The sequence below is a fragment of the Parasteatoda tepidariorum genome, chromosome 1, assembly GCF_982258835.1.
Source record: "Parasteatoda tepidariorum strain Cologne lab strain chromosome 1, Ptep-v5.0, whole genome shotgun sequence".
Lineage (NCBI taxonomy): Eukaryota > Metazoa > Arthropoda > Arachnida > Araneae > Theridiidae > Parasteatoda > Parasteatoda tepidariorum.
The window spans coordinates 54561928-54582529 of NC_141755.1; the positions used below are offsets into that span (position 1 = coordinate 54561928).

Consider the following 20602-nt stretch of genomic DNA (forward strand, 5'->3'; position numbering starts at 1 on the left):
AATCCGTTGAAAAACAGGTATATTTATTCAGAGAAAGTGTTTTCTTTTGTATCTGATTTCGTAACTTAAAATATCACCGCACTAATTAGAATAGTTGAGGTCACTCCTAAGATCATTAAGATTGAATCCTAGTACGTGAAGATCCAATCATTAGATCAAAAGTTATTTAGAGTGGTCCGTTTATCTTTTTGCACCCTGCACAAAAATGAATAATTAAATTCAACCAATTTAAGTAGAACTAAAGCGTTATAAATTTAAAGAAATCCTCGCGAATTTGGTGCCGCGGAAGACGAATGCACGTGAGACAGTTAAAGTTTGATAGTTTCTATAAAGTTTGCAAAAAAATTCACTATTCATCGTTTTAAACAAATCAAAAAACTTTTTTTCAGAAAATTTGAGCGTTTTTATTTTTTTATTATCATAACCTATTTAGGATATAATTGTTTTGCCCAGACAATAAAAACCATGAGAAGGGGTTAGTGTGGACATGCAAAGGAAATAATTATTTAATAGACTTGTTAGAAAGGAAGTAAAACTAAAATATAAAAAATTTTAATCCAGAAATTTAGTCTGAAGTTCAAACTGTTTATTTCAATAATTGTTAAAATTTAATTAATGTTAATATAATTTACAGTTAATAAATTAGATATATTCGAATCATCTGATAAAACTTTTTAACGAAAGGAAACATGATTTAATATTTAGAAATTTTTTTTTTTTGAATTTTTTTTTTATTTTATTGACTTGTTTGACAAATAAGCATTATTATAGACGAATTATTCGTAATTTTTTTTAACTAAGTCAGATAACTATCTAATTAGTGAGCAATTTTCGAGTTCTTTCAATTTGCAGGACACATTTGAAGCCTAGCTCCCATGAAAGGATGAAGGTCATATTGTCATAAATATAACACCCATTGTTTCATATATCATGTAAAAAAATTCAAAAGTTCATAATAAATTTTCATACCTATCTATATACATTGCAATCATTATTAACGATTACAATTTTCTTAATTACACCTATAATTGAAAGACGATTTCAAGTAATTATTATTATATCTAAGACTAATAGTTTGCAATCAATTATATAATTTGTTTTAAAATTCATATTATATTTTCTCATTCATAAATATGCTTTCCATATTTTTATATGTTTTCACTTCAGTAGAAAAAATTGAAAATATTGAAGACATTTAAGTTAAGTTCTACAAGATAAAATTTTAATTTAAAAATATTACAAAAAAAATTATTTTTAATATGTTGCTTTAACTCTTACACGCTTACCTGTTTTTCTTTCTTTCATTTTTTCACATTATTTTAATGTAATTGAACGCTTAATTCGAAAACAAAATTATTTAGAGAAGTAAAATTCATGTCGAGCTCTAAACTTTTTTGCAAGTAACTGAATTACATACTAAAAATAAAATGTAATTATAAATACAGAGTTTAAAACTGTTTGATTAATAGTTTTTAAAATCACATGGATTCAAATTACTTTTAAATGACTCTTTGAATGAATGATGAATTATGATTATTTTTACGAGATGAATCAGAACAGTATCCTAAGAGTTCGAAAGACACGTAGACTAAATCAAAATTTTAATTCAGCGAAATTTAACATTAGTTAAAAAACTAAAAAAAAGGAATATTAAAATCAAAAGAAACTGTTAAAGTCTTAACTAAACGAAACAGAAAAATCATTTATTTATTTAGTTTAGTAGGGCTATTTAATAGAAAATAAAAATGTTTCCTTCAAAAATTTTGATTTTTAATACTTTAAAAATATACAAGATGAAATTTTGGATTAAAATTTATTAAAAAATAAAACAATTGCTTAAATTTTAAATTATATTTTGACATTTTACACGTATTGGCACAATCAACACTTATTTGCTAAGCAAATAAGACATAGTAATTTTAAAATGTAAATGTAAGGTTGCATGCTATTTTTATATTTAATTATTCAATTTTGTGTGCAATAATAAAACAGTAAACGATCTTAAACAATTAAAGGGGTTTTCAAGTGTAAAATATTATTTATAACAAGAAAGAGAAACATATACTTTATTTTACAGTTTTTACTATTTCAAAAACAAAGACTTTATACAGCTTTCAAAGTTCACTCAAAAATTTAAATTCATCGTTCAATATATTCCAATGAAAATATTCAGTAGTCAAAAAATTACAATAGGACTTTAAAAAAAAAAAATACAAATTTATATCGATGTCCAATATTAAATGTCCATCACGAAATAAAGCACCAAATAAATTAAAAACTGGAACTAACAATAGAAGTTTAAAATTTAAATCATATCTACAAAAACAAAAAATAAAACTATACAAGAAATAAATTCTCAAATTGATATATAAGCTTTTTGTCTCACTGTAAACAATAACAATATAGGTAATGAGATCTATAAATAATACAGCTGCTTAAATTAAATAAAATTTATCTAAAACAAGGAATACAGCTGCTTGTATTAAATCTGATAAATTATCAAAATTTACTTACTATTATTATTTATTGGATGATACTTTATGTAATAAAAAGTTTCAAATAAAATATATAAAATATAAATTAGTCATAAAATCAGATGAATAGTAGACTTAAAATTTTGATCAACTTTCAATAAATATCTCACTACAAATAAGATATTTACTGCAAGAAAAGAGAAATGTTTTAACATTGTCTAATTCCTACCATTTCAAGATCACATATATATATTAACACTTTATGAAAAATAAAATGTGCATATCTTCCTCCTATATTATTGTTCATCTCTGAAAAAACTAGTTTGAGAATAACACGTTTCACCATTTTTAATAAAATAACTATTTCACAACAGCGTAAATCAACCATCGAAAATTTTTGAAAAATTATTTCCTACTATACACAATTATATAATGACAGTAAATTGATGAAAAGTTTTAAAAATAATAAATCATATAGAATTATATATTTCTTATCTGCGTGTGAAAGAAACAAACGGTTCTAAATTTAACTCAAAATTTTCAATTTTAGTGTTATGAAAAAACATTTGTAACTGACAAACAACTTCATGTATACTTCAGTTAAACTTTATTTTATGTATAAACTCATTAAAATATTTAATTTTGGACATATGGTCATTTTAATACAATAGAGATGATTTTAAAGTAGTATGGAGGTAACAGGTGAAATATCTAATTAAGTGAGAGGTGCAAGAAAAAAGTCTTCTTTCAAGATTGTTAGGGGAAAAAACATTGAAAAGACAAGGGAGAAGTTGAAGTTAAAGTAATTGTCCGCAGCGTTATAAATATACAATGAAAAGACACTAGAGCCTGACCCGCTTCTTTCTTTCACACAGATTAAAGCATTTTGTTTTTAAAATGTAATATACAAGTCAATTTTCGAATATGAGGAAGAAATACATTTTTTTTTAAAAATGGTTTCTTTAGAATAATGAAATAAAATTTCGCAACTTTCGGTGGCATCAGTTACAATTTATAGTTCCATTCATATAATACAAGTTATAAGTTCACTTGACTTAACAGGAGCTGAAGCAGCTAATCTAAATGATTATGAGTGAAAAAATGGGGAATGAATAAAGAAGTCACCAAAAGGGAAGATTTTTAGAAGAGTTTTAATACCAAGTAAAGTCAATGCATGGCATATCACTCTAATGAATAAATCTTATTTTTTTTTCTAGGGAAATATGCCAGAATATTTTTAAAATAATTTTCTGACGTTCAATTTTTAAAAATTCAAAAAATATTAAAAATCACTTTATTAAATCACTTAAAATACAATGCCTCATTGATAAAAAATATTACACTTTTTAACTTTTCCAAGCGTAGTTATCGTATGATGTATTTTAAAAAATTTTAGTTTTATTTTCTTATATTTATAGCAGCTCATACCAACACCATGGAAGCTGCTTAACCTAGATTTATTATAATTTTTTCACTATGCAATATCACATTTCTGCACTGTACGACAAAACTCAACAATCCAATTATGTTGACTTTTTTTTTTACTATAATTGTCTTGTAAACTCAATAATTTATTTATAGTAAAACACACAGCTGCTCTTTGGGCTTAAGACACAAATAATAAGACAATTTTAAAGCTTCAACCTAACATTGAAAGACAAGCAATAGTACAAATGTCGACGAAAATATGTATTAAATATAAGCATTTATTAAACATGATATGAATAATAGCCGCAATAGATTATAAGTAAAAGTATGTTAAACTAAAGTTAAATATTGTCATTAGAAATGTTCAAAATTATTGTTTTGTAGAATAAACTAAACTTTAGCCATCAGTCCCTTAAAATAAAACTGTTGAGCTGTGTACCAATTTTAAATAATGAATAAATGGATATTTAAGTTAATTATAACACAGAGCATATTCACAAAAACATCAATAATACAAATTCACATCGACCTTTAAGACTAAACTTACAATTTGTGTACAAATGAAATTTTCTAGCAGCAACAGCCAATCACAGACATTCAAATATCCGACACAGACCATCAAAAGACTAGGCACATTAGTTAACTCTTATCATAAGACATTTCACACCACACTATGTGATATTGCATAGTGAGATTATAAAACATGATGCTTGAAGGCTTAAGAAGCGAAAAACTTAGCAAAGGCTATAAAATAAATCACCGTCCTCTTCATGTAAAATCGTCAGCTTCGAATCAACCATGTTTATTTCATGTTCGGTTCCCCTAGAACGCTTAGATGTAAGCGTAGACCCAGAACAATAGTCACAAGGAACACAGAGCATAAGCCTAAAAATGAGTAACAAACCCCCAAGGAGCTGAATTTTATTATGCCTCGGCAATAGCTGTTCTATAAAGTCATTACAGCGAAGAAAAATACAGCTTAAGCCAAGGAACCCAGTTTTGAGGTCCTCCTCCACATTGCCCCCAATGTACTATGTAATATGGGTTTCTACTGGATGACACAGCAGTTGCACTTTGGCTTTTTCTTGAGAATCACTTGTTCCACCTGCGGTGTGTCAGAGGGAGGCATTATGACGCTGCGTTGTACCTCCACTATGCCCGGTGTAGCAACTTTGGGGGTGCTGCCATTAGCCCCTTTTCCCAGGGGCTGATTGCTGTTGGGAATTATGGCCATTTCTTTAACCTCTTTGCCATTAGGAGATCCGGAGACAAACGAGTCCATCTGATCGTGATGCACGCCATTCACAACAACGCCGTCCATGCTTGTTTCTTCACCTTTCACTGGGGTAATGGGTTTGCCCTCTTTGATGAGACTCACTATCGTGTCTGCCTCTCGACTCAGCTCACCGTCAGGTCTGAAGGGATTGTCTATACCACTCTCGTGACTGCAAGAGAAAATGGAATTAGAATAAAGGAAGGACAAATTACATACTATGCAGTAATATATAAAGAAAATATATGTAATACTGAGCGTCGATAGTATCTGTGACTGACAACGTCAACGACTCAGCGCTAAAAACAGAAGAGACTTGTTTCACAGATTATTGCAATTTTACGTCTCTGGGCTTGCGGATAGGGCACAATGCGCTAAAGTGGTGACGTTGGCGCTCTCTGTGCACTAACTATTTCTTATTTTATTTCATAAACGTAGTTGAACAATCAACCCAATTTTGGGTTCACGACTACCAATGTTCAACTCCGTAGCCTTGTAATTTTGAACTCAATCCAGAAGACAAGGAAATTCATGGATTAAGTATTGAGAGAAATTTGCCTTCGTGGAGGACTTTTTTGATGGAGCTAACCCGCACTTGCACTACATGGAAAAGAAAATCATGAAAATATTCCACGGTTAGCCTGACGGCAAGGGGATTTGAACCCGTGATCCGTTTACCACTGAGGTTGTTTTACGTCAGCACAGTAGTCGGTGCGAGTCAGGTGTGGAATTCGAATAGACTTGCAATCACTGGGATTCGAACCCGGTTCACCTCACTGGAATGCGAGTGCTCTACCCACTGAGCCACCACGGCTTTGAACTAACTATTAGACAAAATACGCAAGATTGTTCATGATATTTTAATTACGCATGCAAGGTATTTCGATTTCAGCATAAAATTGTTATCCACTAAAGCCCAGCTGATTTTACGTTGCCTTTTTCAATTGCTGGTCTTTTGGAAGAGTAAACCAATTGACGTTTAAACACTTTTAATTTACATTGTCCGCTTGCATGGAATGAGTACGTGCGCACACATAAAATTAAAAATTTCTCCTTAAAAAAAAAAACTTTTCTCTTAAAAAAAAAAAGAATTCTTTTACGAAAATAACTTCCTTTACGAAGTGCTTTTTTACAAAAGTACTTAGTTTAATACAAACCCTATTTAAAGACAAATTTCTCCACATCATAAGAATATGGTCTAAAAAATGAATTTTTAATGGATAGTATTTTTACATACAAGAAGACATAAAATTAGCCAGCTATGAACAGAATTTATTTTCTTTAATTTTATTTTAATATATTTTTATTTTGCTACATTCATTTACAGCAAACAAAGTTAATATAAGACTTTTTATTAATATTTTAAGAAATTAATTTCAAAAAAAGGTCGCATTATAATAAAGTCGCCAAAAGTAAGTTTTGTGACAGTTAAAATTATTTTAAGTATATAATATACAAAAATATTTTTTAACCGAATATAACTTATTAATTTAAAGTGTTTGTCTTCTTAATGCTTTTAGGATAAATATTAAAATTTATTTCAATGATTAAAATAAAATTGTAAATAATTTAGCATAGAATTTAGTAGTACCACTGAAATATTTTAAGAGCTTTTGTTTGAAATCGAATTTTAAAGATAAATGACTCGAATCGAATTTTAAAGATAAATGACTCATTCAGATCATAACTTTTAAAGATCATACTTCAAAAAAAATGCAAAACATTTTTTAAAATAATTGCACTGTTGCCAATTATCTGGAAGATTTTTTTTCAGGAAAAATGGTAGAAAATTTCATAGTTTCATATTTGATTTTTTGTTAAATAAATTTGTTTTAATATAATTTAACCACCATTCTACACCAACATATTAAATATATAATAAAATAACAAACAGAAAATAAGATATCTGAAAAGTAATAAAAATTGTTAAACAATAAGAAAATATTTAATGATAACATAATTAGTGAAAACATTGGGAAAATTATTTGAATAAAATATATTAAAAACTAATTAACCATGAAAAGATAGAGCTTCTTTTTCAACTCATAAGATATATCTACAAAGCAAAAGGTACTTACAAATAAATATTAACATATCTTTTACCAGACGCTAAATTTTTATTGTTTATTAAAGGTATGTATAAAATAATAGGCTCGAAGACATACAAACAACTTGAAAAAAGTTAAAAATAATTAGAACAGAAAAAAAAGTCATAGAAAAATGAATTTTAAATAAAAGAAGAATAAAAATTACTCAAGATTTAAAAACGTAAGAAAAAATTTAAAATCTTAAAAAATATATATAAAATAATCTTAACAAATCTTAAAAACTTAATTTTCTTAGAAATTCTCTCTCTTTTTTTTAAATCAAAATTAGACATTAACTGAATAGTAGGAAGTAAGGTAATATCCAAATAGAGCTACATACACAATGAAATAACAATTTTCTTACACTGACGGCGAATTTAAATTTTAAGAAAAAACATGATTAAGGAGCACATTTTATTTATTTCTCTAAAGAATTAAAGAAATCATAAATGCAATTTTTTACATTATTTTATTTGCATCAATAGACCTATAGTAAAAAATCGTCAATTACAATTTTAAAAGTTAAAAATCAGCTGAAGTTGGGTTTGTAGAAAAATGTTTTTATGAATAATTTTAACCAGTCTGGTTTGTGATTTGCAGTAGTGTCCTACGATATAATTTAAAAAGCCAGAAACCGACCAATAGAAAGCGAATAACGTAACCAGTATAAAGAAATAAAATTGTGTTCTATATTAAACTTGGGACAAAAGCGAAATGAAAAACAGGAACAATTATCTTGGGGGGGGGGGCTTATTTTATTTGGTGAAAGTAAAAATTTTCAAGGAATCTGATTTGGCGTAATACATTGCAACATTATTGTTAAGCAGTAGTGTAAATAGTTTTATTTAAAAAAAGTAGTAAAAATAAAACAGTATGGCATTTATCAGGAGTTTCCTCCTTCAAATTTTGATTTTTTTTTCTATATATATTAGCTGAACACTTTTCAGAGATTTACATTAAAATATCTAAAAAAGAACAGTTTATAAATACTTATATAAATTCTATATTAATTACAATATAAGTTATTAATCATTTATTGTTATCACATTCATAAGTTAGCCAATTCGAAACATCAGAGAAAATTTTTTTTTTCTATTGATGATAAATATTAGCATAAATTCAGAGCAAAGAAAGTATAGATTTACATAAAAATATTTTTTATTTATAAGAAAAAAATAAATATTTAAACTCAATCTCATAAATACACACATTTAAAAATTGTAAAGACAGTCTTTTTTTTCTTCTCAGAATATTTAATACGTTAATTTAATATTCGAATTGTATGATAATAACCATAAGAAGCATTGATAAAATCGTAAATATCATTTTACATGGGGAAAAACCATTGATTTTATGAGTACCACTTTTAGTTTTAGAAAATCTCACAAAAATAAATACAAATGTTTCAAATTTTTATACAGATTATCCTAAAAATATATTGATTTTTTGAATATCAGTCTACTTTAGCTAGCTTCCAAGGAAAATACATTTTTTAAAGAATAACATATATATTAATTTCGCATGTATAAACTTTAAAAAATGAGTATTACAATTAATAATGCATGCTTTGAATTTACAATTATTAAAAACAATTTTTTATTCGGATAAATTAAAACTTTAATTTCATTCAAAACTGTATAGTTACTTCCTCATTTTGAAACATTTACGACAGTTAATTTTTCTTAACTGATAAATCTACAAAATTTATATACATATAAAAAAAAAGAACATTCAACGTTTAAATCATAAATAAAAAGTGAAACAAAAATAGAATAAAATTTAATTACATATTTGGTCCTTACAATAAAATCTAGGATCACTCAAATTACCTGATATTCAGGAGAACTAGATTAGCAATCAAAGTTTACAAAATCTTCCTTAAATATAATTAAGAAAGGATACATACTCAGAGCATACGACTTCTTCCAATAAGGACCAAATAGTAAAAAAGCCACAAATATTCCCAACATATCCACCCGACTCATGCACTCCAAAAATAAATTTAGGGAGGGTCTTAACATACCGTTCTACTGGTACAGTCACGTAGTACACATGCAGGCGATTATCTATGGAGGCCATGGATAAAACAGCTCTTCACTTTTAGTGTGTAGGATGAGGCAGATAAAACTTTTTTTTTTAAAAAAAAAAGAATCCTCTTACATCCTAAAGAGCAACATAGCTTGACAACAGACGCAACATCCTCTTGTGGAGGCTCGAAGCCTCGTTTTCCGACGGTGTTTCATGAGCAAATATTATGCTACACATGAAATATACAATATTTTGAGCAATAAATTAGTGTGCGCATTCTGCCTCATTCATGTGTGCGTTGGCCGGGACACACTCCGCACACGACTATCTATTATTTTTGTTTCTTTTCCATGGTGTACCGCTAGCGACATTTCAGGGATCGCCAGACGAAAATGGAGAGTTTGGCTGCCAAAAAAAGGTTGCTGGAATAGAGAATCGATCGCCAAAGTATCGCCAATGCTTAATGTCGACAGCTCAGACTTAGAGGATTCGGAACAATTTTTTATTGAATGAAACAATCATTAAAGGAATACCAACAAGAGAGAATTCGAATTTAAGATGTCTAGAAAATTGCTCCGCGATGCCAAATATTGTTCGGAAACGAAGTAAAGAAGCGAGAAACATGCATTGAGAATTTCTTTCAAATGACAAATAAGAGAAAGTAAATTATATATTTTTTTTGTCCTTTCATATAACACAGCCACAGATATTAAATTATATATATATTTTAAAGTTAAGTTAATAATAAATACGCATATGTTTGTTAAAAAAAGGTTTAATGTTTGGTTTAATAATGTGAAGAATTAAATCGAGTTTTAAAAGAAATTTATAAAGCTTTTATATCTTAATGATTTTACGGAATGGAAAAAAATACATATAGTTTTAATACACGTGAATAAACAAATATATTTTAAATGTTTGAATATAAAAATAATTTATTTGTAGGAGTGAAATATTTAAACTAATTTCATGTTGTTAAAGAATTAGATAGCAATTTAAAAAGAGATTAAGTTTATACATATTTATGAATTTTTGTAAAAAATATGGTTTAGTTGATACAAATATAACAAGACTGAAAATTTTAAAATATATGTTAAGACTAGCCATTAAAAATCAATTATGGTTTGCATTTATATATTCAATTATAAAGAGTAACCAGCAACCATATCTACAATGGGAGAAATGTAATTTTGATTTATAATGAGTAATGTTCAAATAGTTTCTAAATTTCGTTATAAATTGTAAATTCGCAGTTACCTAAAAAAAAAAAGCATTTTTTTCAAAATCGATAAATAAAATAAGTTGCAATATAAGCTATTAAATAATACTTTTTTTTATTTATTCATGAACTTTATTTGAAAAATCTTAACAAAATATTTAGCTTCAAACAGAATCATGCAACATATTTTTCATTATAAAAATGTACCCTCAATATTTTTCAATTCAGAACTAAACATTTCATAAAATTCTTTTAAGGAACTAAGTAGATTGGTGATACCTTTAAGTCATAATTTTAGAACTACAATTCTTTGAAAGACCTGGTTTTTTGTGTTTTTCCCTTTTTTACAAAAACAGGACCTTATTTTTATGTATTAGAAAAAACTGAACTCTGACAAAAAAAAATCGATTCAACAGTAATTTTAGATTCAGAAAATGAGTAGAATTTCGATTCAGGAATTTTTTTTATCAAATTCACAAAAACAGGACTTTTTAGAAAAAAAGTATGCAACGATTTCTAGTTTTGGGGATTTTTCACAAAAACAGGATCATATTTACTAAATCGGAACTTTCGCAGAAAACCCCTGATTTCCCGATATATTTAAGTATTTGGCACTAAATAAGCTAAGTTTCTACGAAACGAGAAATTTTTCTTGAATTGAAATTACTGATTTTCAAAAGTATAATCACTTTAGAATCTATAATACACTTAATATTCCCTACCTTTAAATAAACTAGGGTAAAACTTTTTAAAACAGCAAAAACAATTACAAAAAAAAGCAAAAACCTCTTAATCTGACTTCAAACAACATACTTCGATAAATAAGGTTCGGATAGTTTATTAATTTATGCTTTATTAATTAAAAGTAATCATTTAATAAATTTAGTCTAATACATCGTGTTAACATTAACATGAAACAAAATCATAGTTATCCACACTTTAAATCATGTAAAATATTAAATATATTCATTTTTTTTTTACATAGAGAAATGGATATTACAAAAGAATCAACTGCCATAATATCAGAGTTCAAATTAGCTTTTGCTAGTAATTATATCATTGAGCTTAAAATAATTTCTAATAATTCGAATGCATAAGGTATCAAAATTTTTACTGATGACACTGAATATGACTGCTAAGAATTAACGCGAGTTTCTGTTAATTTCAGGAAATTAAAAAAAAGATAATAAAAAGTTAAATTTTTTTTTCTCAAAAAGAACTAAAAATAAATTATCAAACACGTGATAAAGCAAATAGATAACTTAAATGAAATACACATTTTTCTTAAATAAAATTCTAGAATTTGCATTTAAGTTCCAGAATTTGCACTCAAACTATCTTTTTAAAAATGAGCAAAAAATAAAGATTATTTTTCTAAAGTTGAGTACTAGAACCCTACAGACTTTTAAAATGAGTATAAATCAGACATAAAATATAATATAAAATCAAATAACAGTGATTAATTTAAATTATACAACAAAATAATTGAATGGGTGATATAGTTTAGTTTCGAAAAAATAATGAAAGGATAATCACCATCGTTAATTGAAAAATGTGCACAAACATTATGATCAAACTAACTAATATAGTTCACAATAATTTTTTTTTAACTTGAGAAAATCAGAAATACAAAAGGAAATGGGTATTGAGTAATGCGTTTAAATAAGGCACATTTATTTACAAATGCAACATTCAAAATATAAGCAAAGGTTTAAAATTGGGTCCAGTTTTATGTCAAATTAAAACAACGTCTTCATTGTTTTGTTCTTTCTCAATCGATAGTTACACTATTATAAATATTCGCCTAGTCTTTCGCTTATAATAATTTACTGCACGCAAGGAATCATGTGACTCGACGAAAATCATTAAGGTTATCAAATATAGCCGGGAAGAGCGATAAAGCGCCAAATGAAGTTGTAGGCTTCCTCAAAGGTGTTTCCCCATCATCCCAATCCCGACATCCTCTCGCTATTTCTCCCCCACCCCCTCCACCCTTGCAAAAAGAGCAAGGATGGAAGACAGTGTTAGATATGAAAGGAAGTACCCATTTAAGAATAAAATAATTAATTTATTCTTTAGTTTTATACAACCCAAAAAGTACTAGTTTTATCAAATTAATTTTCTACGCTTAGGAAATATTTATGAAGGCATCATTCAGAAAATAAAATTGAATTCAGCTGGAATTTTAGATAAATATGGATTCTAAAGTGCAGTAATATTTTACGAATTATTAGAAAATAATCCACGAACTATGAACGAATGTATTAAAGAGTATGTATAGAGCGTACCCATTTGACAATAATATATTACGAATAACTATAAAACAACTAATTATGAACGAATGCTTAAACACTAGAAAGACTGAAACTTAGTATGTATCTATATTGCCCAAAAGCAGTCAAAATGACTGGATTATAAAAGAATAGCCTAAGGTGCTAAGAAATTTATTTTAAATTTATTTTTAATAACATTCTTTACATTATTTACAGTTATATAACAAGTCATTAGTAAATATTAACAATAAAAAAAATTATATGTTATACAAAAAGTCACAAAATTCTAAGAAATTGTGTCATTATATACATCATTGTTTTTCTAGTTGAAATTAAAAAGCAGTCAAAATGACTTCCTTGGGAAATCTAGTGTTCATTTGACAATAATATATTACGAATTAGAACATAAGCTACTATGAAAGAATGTTTTAAAGAGTATGTATAAAGCACACCCACTTGACATATTAAAAATTATTTTTAATTAATTAAATTTCTTTTTAATGTGATAGGTCTATATTCGTTTAGGGAAATAAGGAAATAAATATTTAGTAGTTAACTAACCATAAATAGATATTTAATAACTATAATATTTATGATATTTGAAAGTTAAAGTTAGCTAAATACTAATTAATGAATTATAATTTTTAATTATGATTTTTAATGAACAAAAATGCAACATTTTTGTCAATATATATATATTTAAAAATTTAAAAGTAATCGTAATGTTCATGAGAAAATCATTAAAATTTATTGTCGCAAACAAACCAGAAAAAATTTCCAATCCATTGAAATTAAAATATTTATATTCTTTCAGTTAAATTTAAGTCAAAATTTAGTATATTTAACAATTAATAGCGATAATATATCGAAATACGATGAGACACCAAACCTAACTTCATCCAAAAAACTAAAACTGATCATAAACAAATATTTCTAATCTCATTGCTTTTCGTTAACTAACAAAGACTGTAAGTTTTCAGTTAACAGTAGAAATCTTGAAAAAATTAAGGATTGAATAACTGAAGCTAATTTTGGCCCAAATTTTAAACTTCAGTATTTAAATCTTTTTATATGATTGAATAAATAGGCTGCTTTGGTTTAGCTCTAATAAGCTGCTAGTAAAGCATTGGGGAAACATCAAGTTTTCAATAAAAAAAAATTTTAAAAATTATTATAAAACATTTTAGCGATAATCATGTGTTTTAAAAACCTTCAGTCTCATTGATAGATATTATCTGAGAAAACAAAACATCTTTGTATACTTGCGGCGACAGGAAAAGAAAGAATCACAGTTAATCTGATCAAAGATGAGTCATGATCACTCACGATAGATCGGAACTATGGATAGAAAAGTGGAGAGGCTATCTTAAAGATTATAGAGCAGATTAACATTTTAGGTCAACATAGAAGTTTTAAAAACAATAAAAGCATTCGAGCATGAAGAATTGAAAGAAACTAATCGAATAAAATATATATTAAGACGACGAAGAATTGATGAGGAAATGGTGCTATATTGAATGCGAGAAATAAGAGAAAAATTATAACTTTATCGATTCGACAGTAAAATAGAAAATAGTTTTTTAAAGGTAGATTTGATTGGAAATATTGAAAAACCTGTTTAAAATATACCTCAAAACACATCTATAATAACTATTCTTATATAAGAAATATTCGCTACTTTTCGGAAAATTAAGAAGGAAAGTTTTACAATCTAAAATGAAGTATACAATAGAGTTTTGGAATAGTTTTAATTTTTACATATATTTTACTTTAGTATTTTCTAATTGCGATATTTTAACTTCATGAGATTTTCTCTCTCGATATTTTGACTGTGCGAGGCATATGTCCCACCTTGTTTTGAATGGATATCGTACGTTTCATTCAATTTTTGACCGCAATAATTTTTTTTTTTTGCATTCCAATAATGTCAAACAAATTACTAATAAAAAATGAAGAAGCGATTGAACTCTTTCAAACAAATGGACGTGTTATTTTTTTATTACTTTGGGGATTTTCTCGGGATTCGCTTATCCGTGCTTCTCCAATATTAATTCCCTCGATGAGCCGAGATTTTAACTGCATAATTACCGTACAATTGAGGTTCTTTCCCTCATATTTATTAAGATTTTTACCCCAAGATAGAGTGCTGATCAATAAGATTTTTAACCAACAGTCTAATGCAGTTTACAGAACACCGAAATTATTTGTGAAGTGTGAGACAGATGTAGAAAAAGGAAAACAAGTGAATGAAGCATTTGTTAGACATTCATTTCGGATCCAACAGCTAAGAAGAGTTACTCAGAAAATAAAGGAAATTCGGGCAAGAAGCCAGCAAAGCCACCGACTCGAGACGTCCAAGTTCAAGAGAAATAGTGGTATTTTAAGCCATACAGATTTCAACCGACCTCTCCAGCAAGATGGAATATTTGGAATTCCATTTCATACTGCCACTACATCCATCATCAAATTTTTTTTCTGTTTCAACTTATAAATTAAAGACCATAGAATTTCGTAGCTTCAAGAAACCCCACTTGAATAAATCATCGATTATAAGAGCAGAATATTTATCCTTTCCTTAAATCTTTGAAGAACTGTGATTTTAATCGCTAAACACAAAATAATGTAAAAATTCATTTAAATGAGTTGTTTTGTTAAAGCCAAAACTAAAATAATGTAGACAATTCTATTTTTTTTTTAAATTTTCTTAAATTTTTTTAACTGAAAAAAATTCCTCGCCGTAAAAGAATTAAGCAAATGAATATTCCTAGGCTTACGATAGCAGTAAATTGTATAATGAATCTAAGTTGCTTTTTGGTTAATTTTCAGTAATTCAAAATAAATTTCCAATTGTTCTCACAAGAATGAAATGTATATAACTGTTGGTTAGCTGAGTGCAGATTTTAAAAGAATGTAAAACCAAAAAAACTATACTGCGCAGATCACGCTCAAAGTAACAAAACCTAACTGCTTACGCAAGAATAAAATAAAATCTTTGGGGATCCTCCTAGTCCTAATAGCGGTATTTACCAGAGGAAATTAAAAAAATTTCTTACATTTTTTTAACTGAAAAAAATTCCTCGCCGTAAAAGAATTAAGCAAATGAATATTCCTAGGCTTACGATAGCAGTAAATTGTATAATGAATCTAAGTTGCATTTTGGTTAATTTTCAGTAATTCAAAATAAATTTCCAATTGTTCTCACAAGAATGAAATGTATATAACTGTTGGTTAGCTGAGTGCAGATTTTAAAAGAACGTAAAACCAAAAAAACTATACTGCGCAGATCACGCTCAAAGTAACAAAACCTAACTGCTTACGCAAGAATAAAATAAAATCTTTGGGGATCCTCCTAGTCCTGATAGCGGTATTTACCAGAGGAAATTAAAAAACTCTAATTTCAAAATTTCAGTCTCATTTTCCAAACCAAATCCAAATATCATATCATTTGGGTCTGAAATCATAACTTCCAAAATATATTTCGAAGAAAACGAATTAAAATTCAAATAACTACATCCAATTTTAGCGTGGATGATGACTATTCGGCTTTTTTAAGCTTGAGTGGTGTTCTAGTATATGCAGTATTGCAAGCTGTACAAGCAATTTATTTCTTGATATTAAATTTTATTTTTCTCCCTTATTTACTTCAATTGTAGAATCAAATGCTGAAAAATTTGATCACAAATTATATAATTTAACAGCATGATATTCCTACACATATTGCGTAAAAATGTATATTTTGTGGGAGGAAAATACTAAAATTTTGAACTAAATGTTTTTATCACCAGTATTTTGTTTGTCATTAGCCGTTTCATGTGAATTCAAAACTCGTGTAAGTTAGAAAGTAGAAGGAAAGAGCAAAGGAATAATGCTGTAGATTAATACAAAATATTAACAGATTAAAAACAATAATTAAGAAAATACCATAGTAGAAACTAAACACACAAGAATTTTTAAATCGAAATTTAGTAATACATAAACTAAAGAAAACACTTCTAATAGAGCACGTACTCTGCCAAGATGATCATGGAAAGAAGGGATTGGAAAGAAATGCAAGAAGAGTGAAGAAAGATTCTAGAAAAAGAAATAAGACGCAGCTTTTATCCAGAAAAAATATTTTTCTTCCAATACTTCACGCATCTTTTTCAAAGTCACGATCACTAACTTCAATTACGACAAGCTAATACTTTTTTTTCCCCTTCCATTTTTGTATTCGTGAAAGATTATTTTTCACGCCATCCAAAAAGTAGTAAATCATATTTTAAGGGCGAGACTAGCTTGGATTTTGTTAAAATATTTTTTTTTTGCTTCACCTTTCCTGACTTAATAGAACAACTTATTTTCAGTATATTTCGTTCTTCTCTTTTTACCTGTCTACATTTTTACTTGATAAAAATTTTGCAAGTTTCCAGATCGAAGATGAAAAATACTAAATGGAGTAAACTAAAATGAAATTATCGAAATAAAAAAGATTTGAATTGCCTAATACATACCTGTTTTATATCATTTTTATTTCATTTTCCTTCCTATTTTTATATATTTTTGTTTCATTTCCTTCTATTTTATTTAATTATAATCCTATTTTTCCTTCCAAACTAAATTAAGTTTGCTTTATAACCGTTTGTTTAGTTTCAGTTTGCTAAAAAATAAAATATGGTATTCAAGTTTCAGTTTATTTAATTATATTATATTTTATTTAATTATAATCCTATTTTTCCTTTCAAACTAAATTAAGTTTGCGTTATAACCGTTTGTTTAGTTTCAGTTTGCTAAAAAATAAAATATGGTATTCAAGTTTTAATATATATCTAGTATATATATGGTATATATAAGGTATCTATATACATGGTATAGTATATATATGGTCGCTGTCGTGCCACAGGTCCCTGGTTCGATCCTCGGGCCGGGCAGGGTTGACTCAGCCTTTCATCCCTTCAGTGGGTCGATAAATGAGTACCAAGCATGCTTGGGAACTAAACTCTGGGGGTTCCGCGTTCGGCAGACCGCCTGACCGGAACATCTGCTCCTGCACCCCAGAGCCCAAGGTCAAGAAAACTGAGATGGGCACAGTAGGCCTTGGCCCTCTATGGGCTGTCGCGCCACTGAGTTTAGTTTTAGTATATATATGGTATCTATGACTTAATTCATAAACGATTTTGACAGACCTAAAAATTTAATTGTCTTTGAAAGAATTGAGTCACTGGTGAATTAATAATTCGAACATTTTTATTCAAATTTTTCTAGATCTTTTAAATCTTATTTTCATTTTTCAATTTCTCGCAGTCATAACTAGTTCATTTACCCTATGTTGAAAATTAACTTAATTAAACAAAATGCAGACGGGGGAAAAAAGAAAAAATCTTGCCGCTGTTACGTATTGAACACATAGTGCATGTTTTTTTTTTTCCAATTAGCATAAAAAAGTCAATTTAGGGATGAAAAAAAAATTCCTATTAGTAAGAATGAATTATTAATAGGGCTGAACTTTTTTCTTTATTCATAGTTCGACTAATTGAAGAAAAGAGGTGTTACAAAAAATAAATCGAAGCTGCTACTAATTAAATTTTCAAAATGGCTAAAAAAAAGATAAGAAAAAATACGCAATTACTCGCAGTTTTTGGGCATTTTTTAAATTTTATTCCCAGTATTTAAGTTAAAATTAATAGCAGTAATTGCAAAAAAAAAATAAAAATAATTTTAAAAAACTTAGGACACATTTAACCGAAAACAATTTTTTAAATAAATCTCAATCTTAATCAAATTAAAGGTAAATAAGGGAAAGCAAGAGATTATTATCATTTCGAAATTTTCCAATAACAATTTCGAAATTACACAAGACTTATTCACGTTAGCATCTTACGTACTATAAGTTTAAGCTTCACTTCAGCTGCGAGGTTATTTATGAAAAAAATTAAGATTTCTGAAATCTGATTTTTATTTTAATAAAAATTACACACTTAAAATAAAATAAACTTCGATGTAATTTTTAAGTTGAAAAAGTTTGCACACAAAATAAATTTTGATGAAATAATTCAATGAAAAATTTGTACAAGCTGCGATTACTGTTATTATTATTTAAAATTTTTTTCGTAAATAGTTTTAAAAATTAAAATTGATAGCGTTTGCTCTAAAATTGAATGCTACATATTTCAACGGCAAATTCGTGTAAACAAATTAAAGCGAGGAAAAATAAGATTTTTAGAGCTATATTTTCGTCAACACAGGAAAATGCAATTTTCTCACTAAGATGAATCATAGAGAAAAGCCTAATCTCTAAAATTATATTTCCTTTTTATTACCTTATTTAGAAATTTAATACAATTTCAAACATGATTCTTTATCATTAGCACATCAACGTTTTAAGCTAGATTACAAAATAGAATGAGTAATTTAAAAACCTCATTTATTTTACGGCGCTTTATATAAATAAAAGAATACTAACTTAATCTGTGAATCGAAAAATTTTGATACGAAATTTCAACATCATACCATGATCATTAATTTAACCCTTTTTTCAGTTTCAACAAATATATTCAAAAGATATATTTATTAGAACACGGAAAAAATTGACAAGCAGCAAGGCTGGGAAAACAGTGATCCAAAGAATTTCCTTTTCCAAGAGTCACGTTGCGCCATCTACCAACAGTAAACGTAATTAAATTCGAACTTCTCCATCAGTAAATAAAAATTGATGATTAAACATCTCATTTTATTTTAATGTCATATTAACCTTGCATTCATTTCTCAGAAGCAACAAAGCTAAAAAAAAATTTATGTAGTTCAACAACGACTTCCTTATTTTGATTGGCAACTCAGAAATAGTATGGCATTCCGAGAACTTTTGCCAATGTTATAAATGAAAGAGGGGGAAAAAATTAAAAGAGTAAACGTATTGATTCGTGTTGTACGAAAAGCTGCTTTTATTTTTAGCCGCGGTTTCATGAAAAGGCAAAAATCTCACTTTGGGTTTAAATACCTGTCTGTCAAACAAGAAAGCGTGAATTAAGCAAGTAGTAAGTTTTAGAAGCTTAACAATCTGGAACAAGTTGACGACATTGATAAATTATACACGCAATAACTTTGGAAGGAGTATTTCCCACTTTAGAAATAAGTTGTTTTTTCACGAGACTTTTGTTTGCGTGTTAGCAAATTAGGATTAAAAAATAAAATTCATAATTTTATTGATACGAAACACTACCTTGGCTGAATTTTGTGACTACTTTGAATGAATTTTGTGAGGCACACATATTCTATAATAATCCTAATATAAACGTCGTGAGAATAAAATAGAATTATGGAAGCTAAGTTTAAAAATTCTCAAATGAATTTCATAACATCTATGCATAGTAGCAACAATAATAAAAATTGTAAATATGAGTTTCATCATCATCATCATCATAGTTGGCCAGACAGCCCAATGTGGGCTAATGCTTTCCTCTGAAGATTTCTTCATAACTTCCAATTTATCTTTGATCTTCAATTTTTGTCATTAATTGCAAGAAAATCAGATTCCACCGAATCAACCCATCTCTCCATAAATGAGTGGTGCTGCCATCTATCTAGAGGGTTTTGAGTTAAGTCACCCTAGAGGTGCTCTCTTGTCCAACGAAAGGCGCTCTTTCGCAAGGCCAATAGCTTGCGATCTTGGCTTGTCCAAAAGTTTTTATAAACAACACAAGAACGCTTTATTTAAGTTGCTTCTAATCAGTAAAAATTTAAATCATAAAATTTACAAACTAAAAAACATATGTAGAACCGAGAAACAAAGATACCTAGTAGTTAACAGTTTTGGAATAAAGCGCTCATTCCACGAGCAGCAAAAA

At 27.7% G+C, this 20602-nt stretch overlaps 1 protein-coding gene across 1 annotated transcript in view; it reads right to left on the reverse strand.

The window, feature by feature from the left end:
- Positions 1-2062: 2062 nt before the first annotated feature.
- The window catches only part of LOC107457006 (uncharacterized), a 218908-nt gene continuing 200368 nt past the window's right edge, over positions 2063-20602 (reverse strand). The window contains exon 4 of the mRNA XM_016075024.4: positions 2063-5347. Within this exon, the coding sequence (XP_015930510.1) occupies positions 4951-5347 (397 nt within the window). The 3' untranslated portion in view covers positions 2063-4950. The remainder of the gene's footprint in view (positions 5348-20602) is intronic.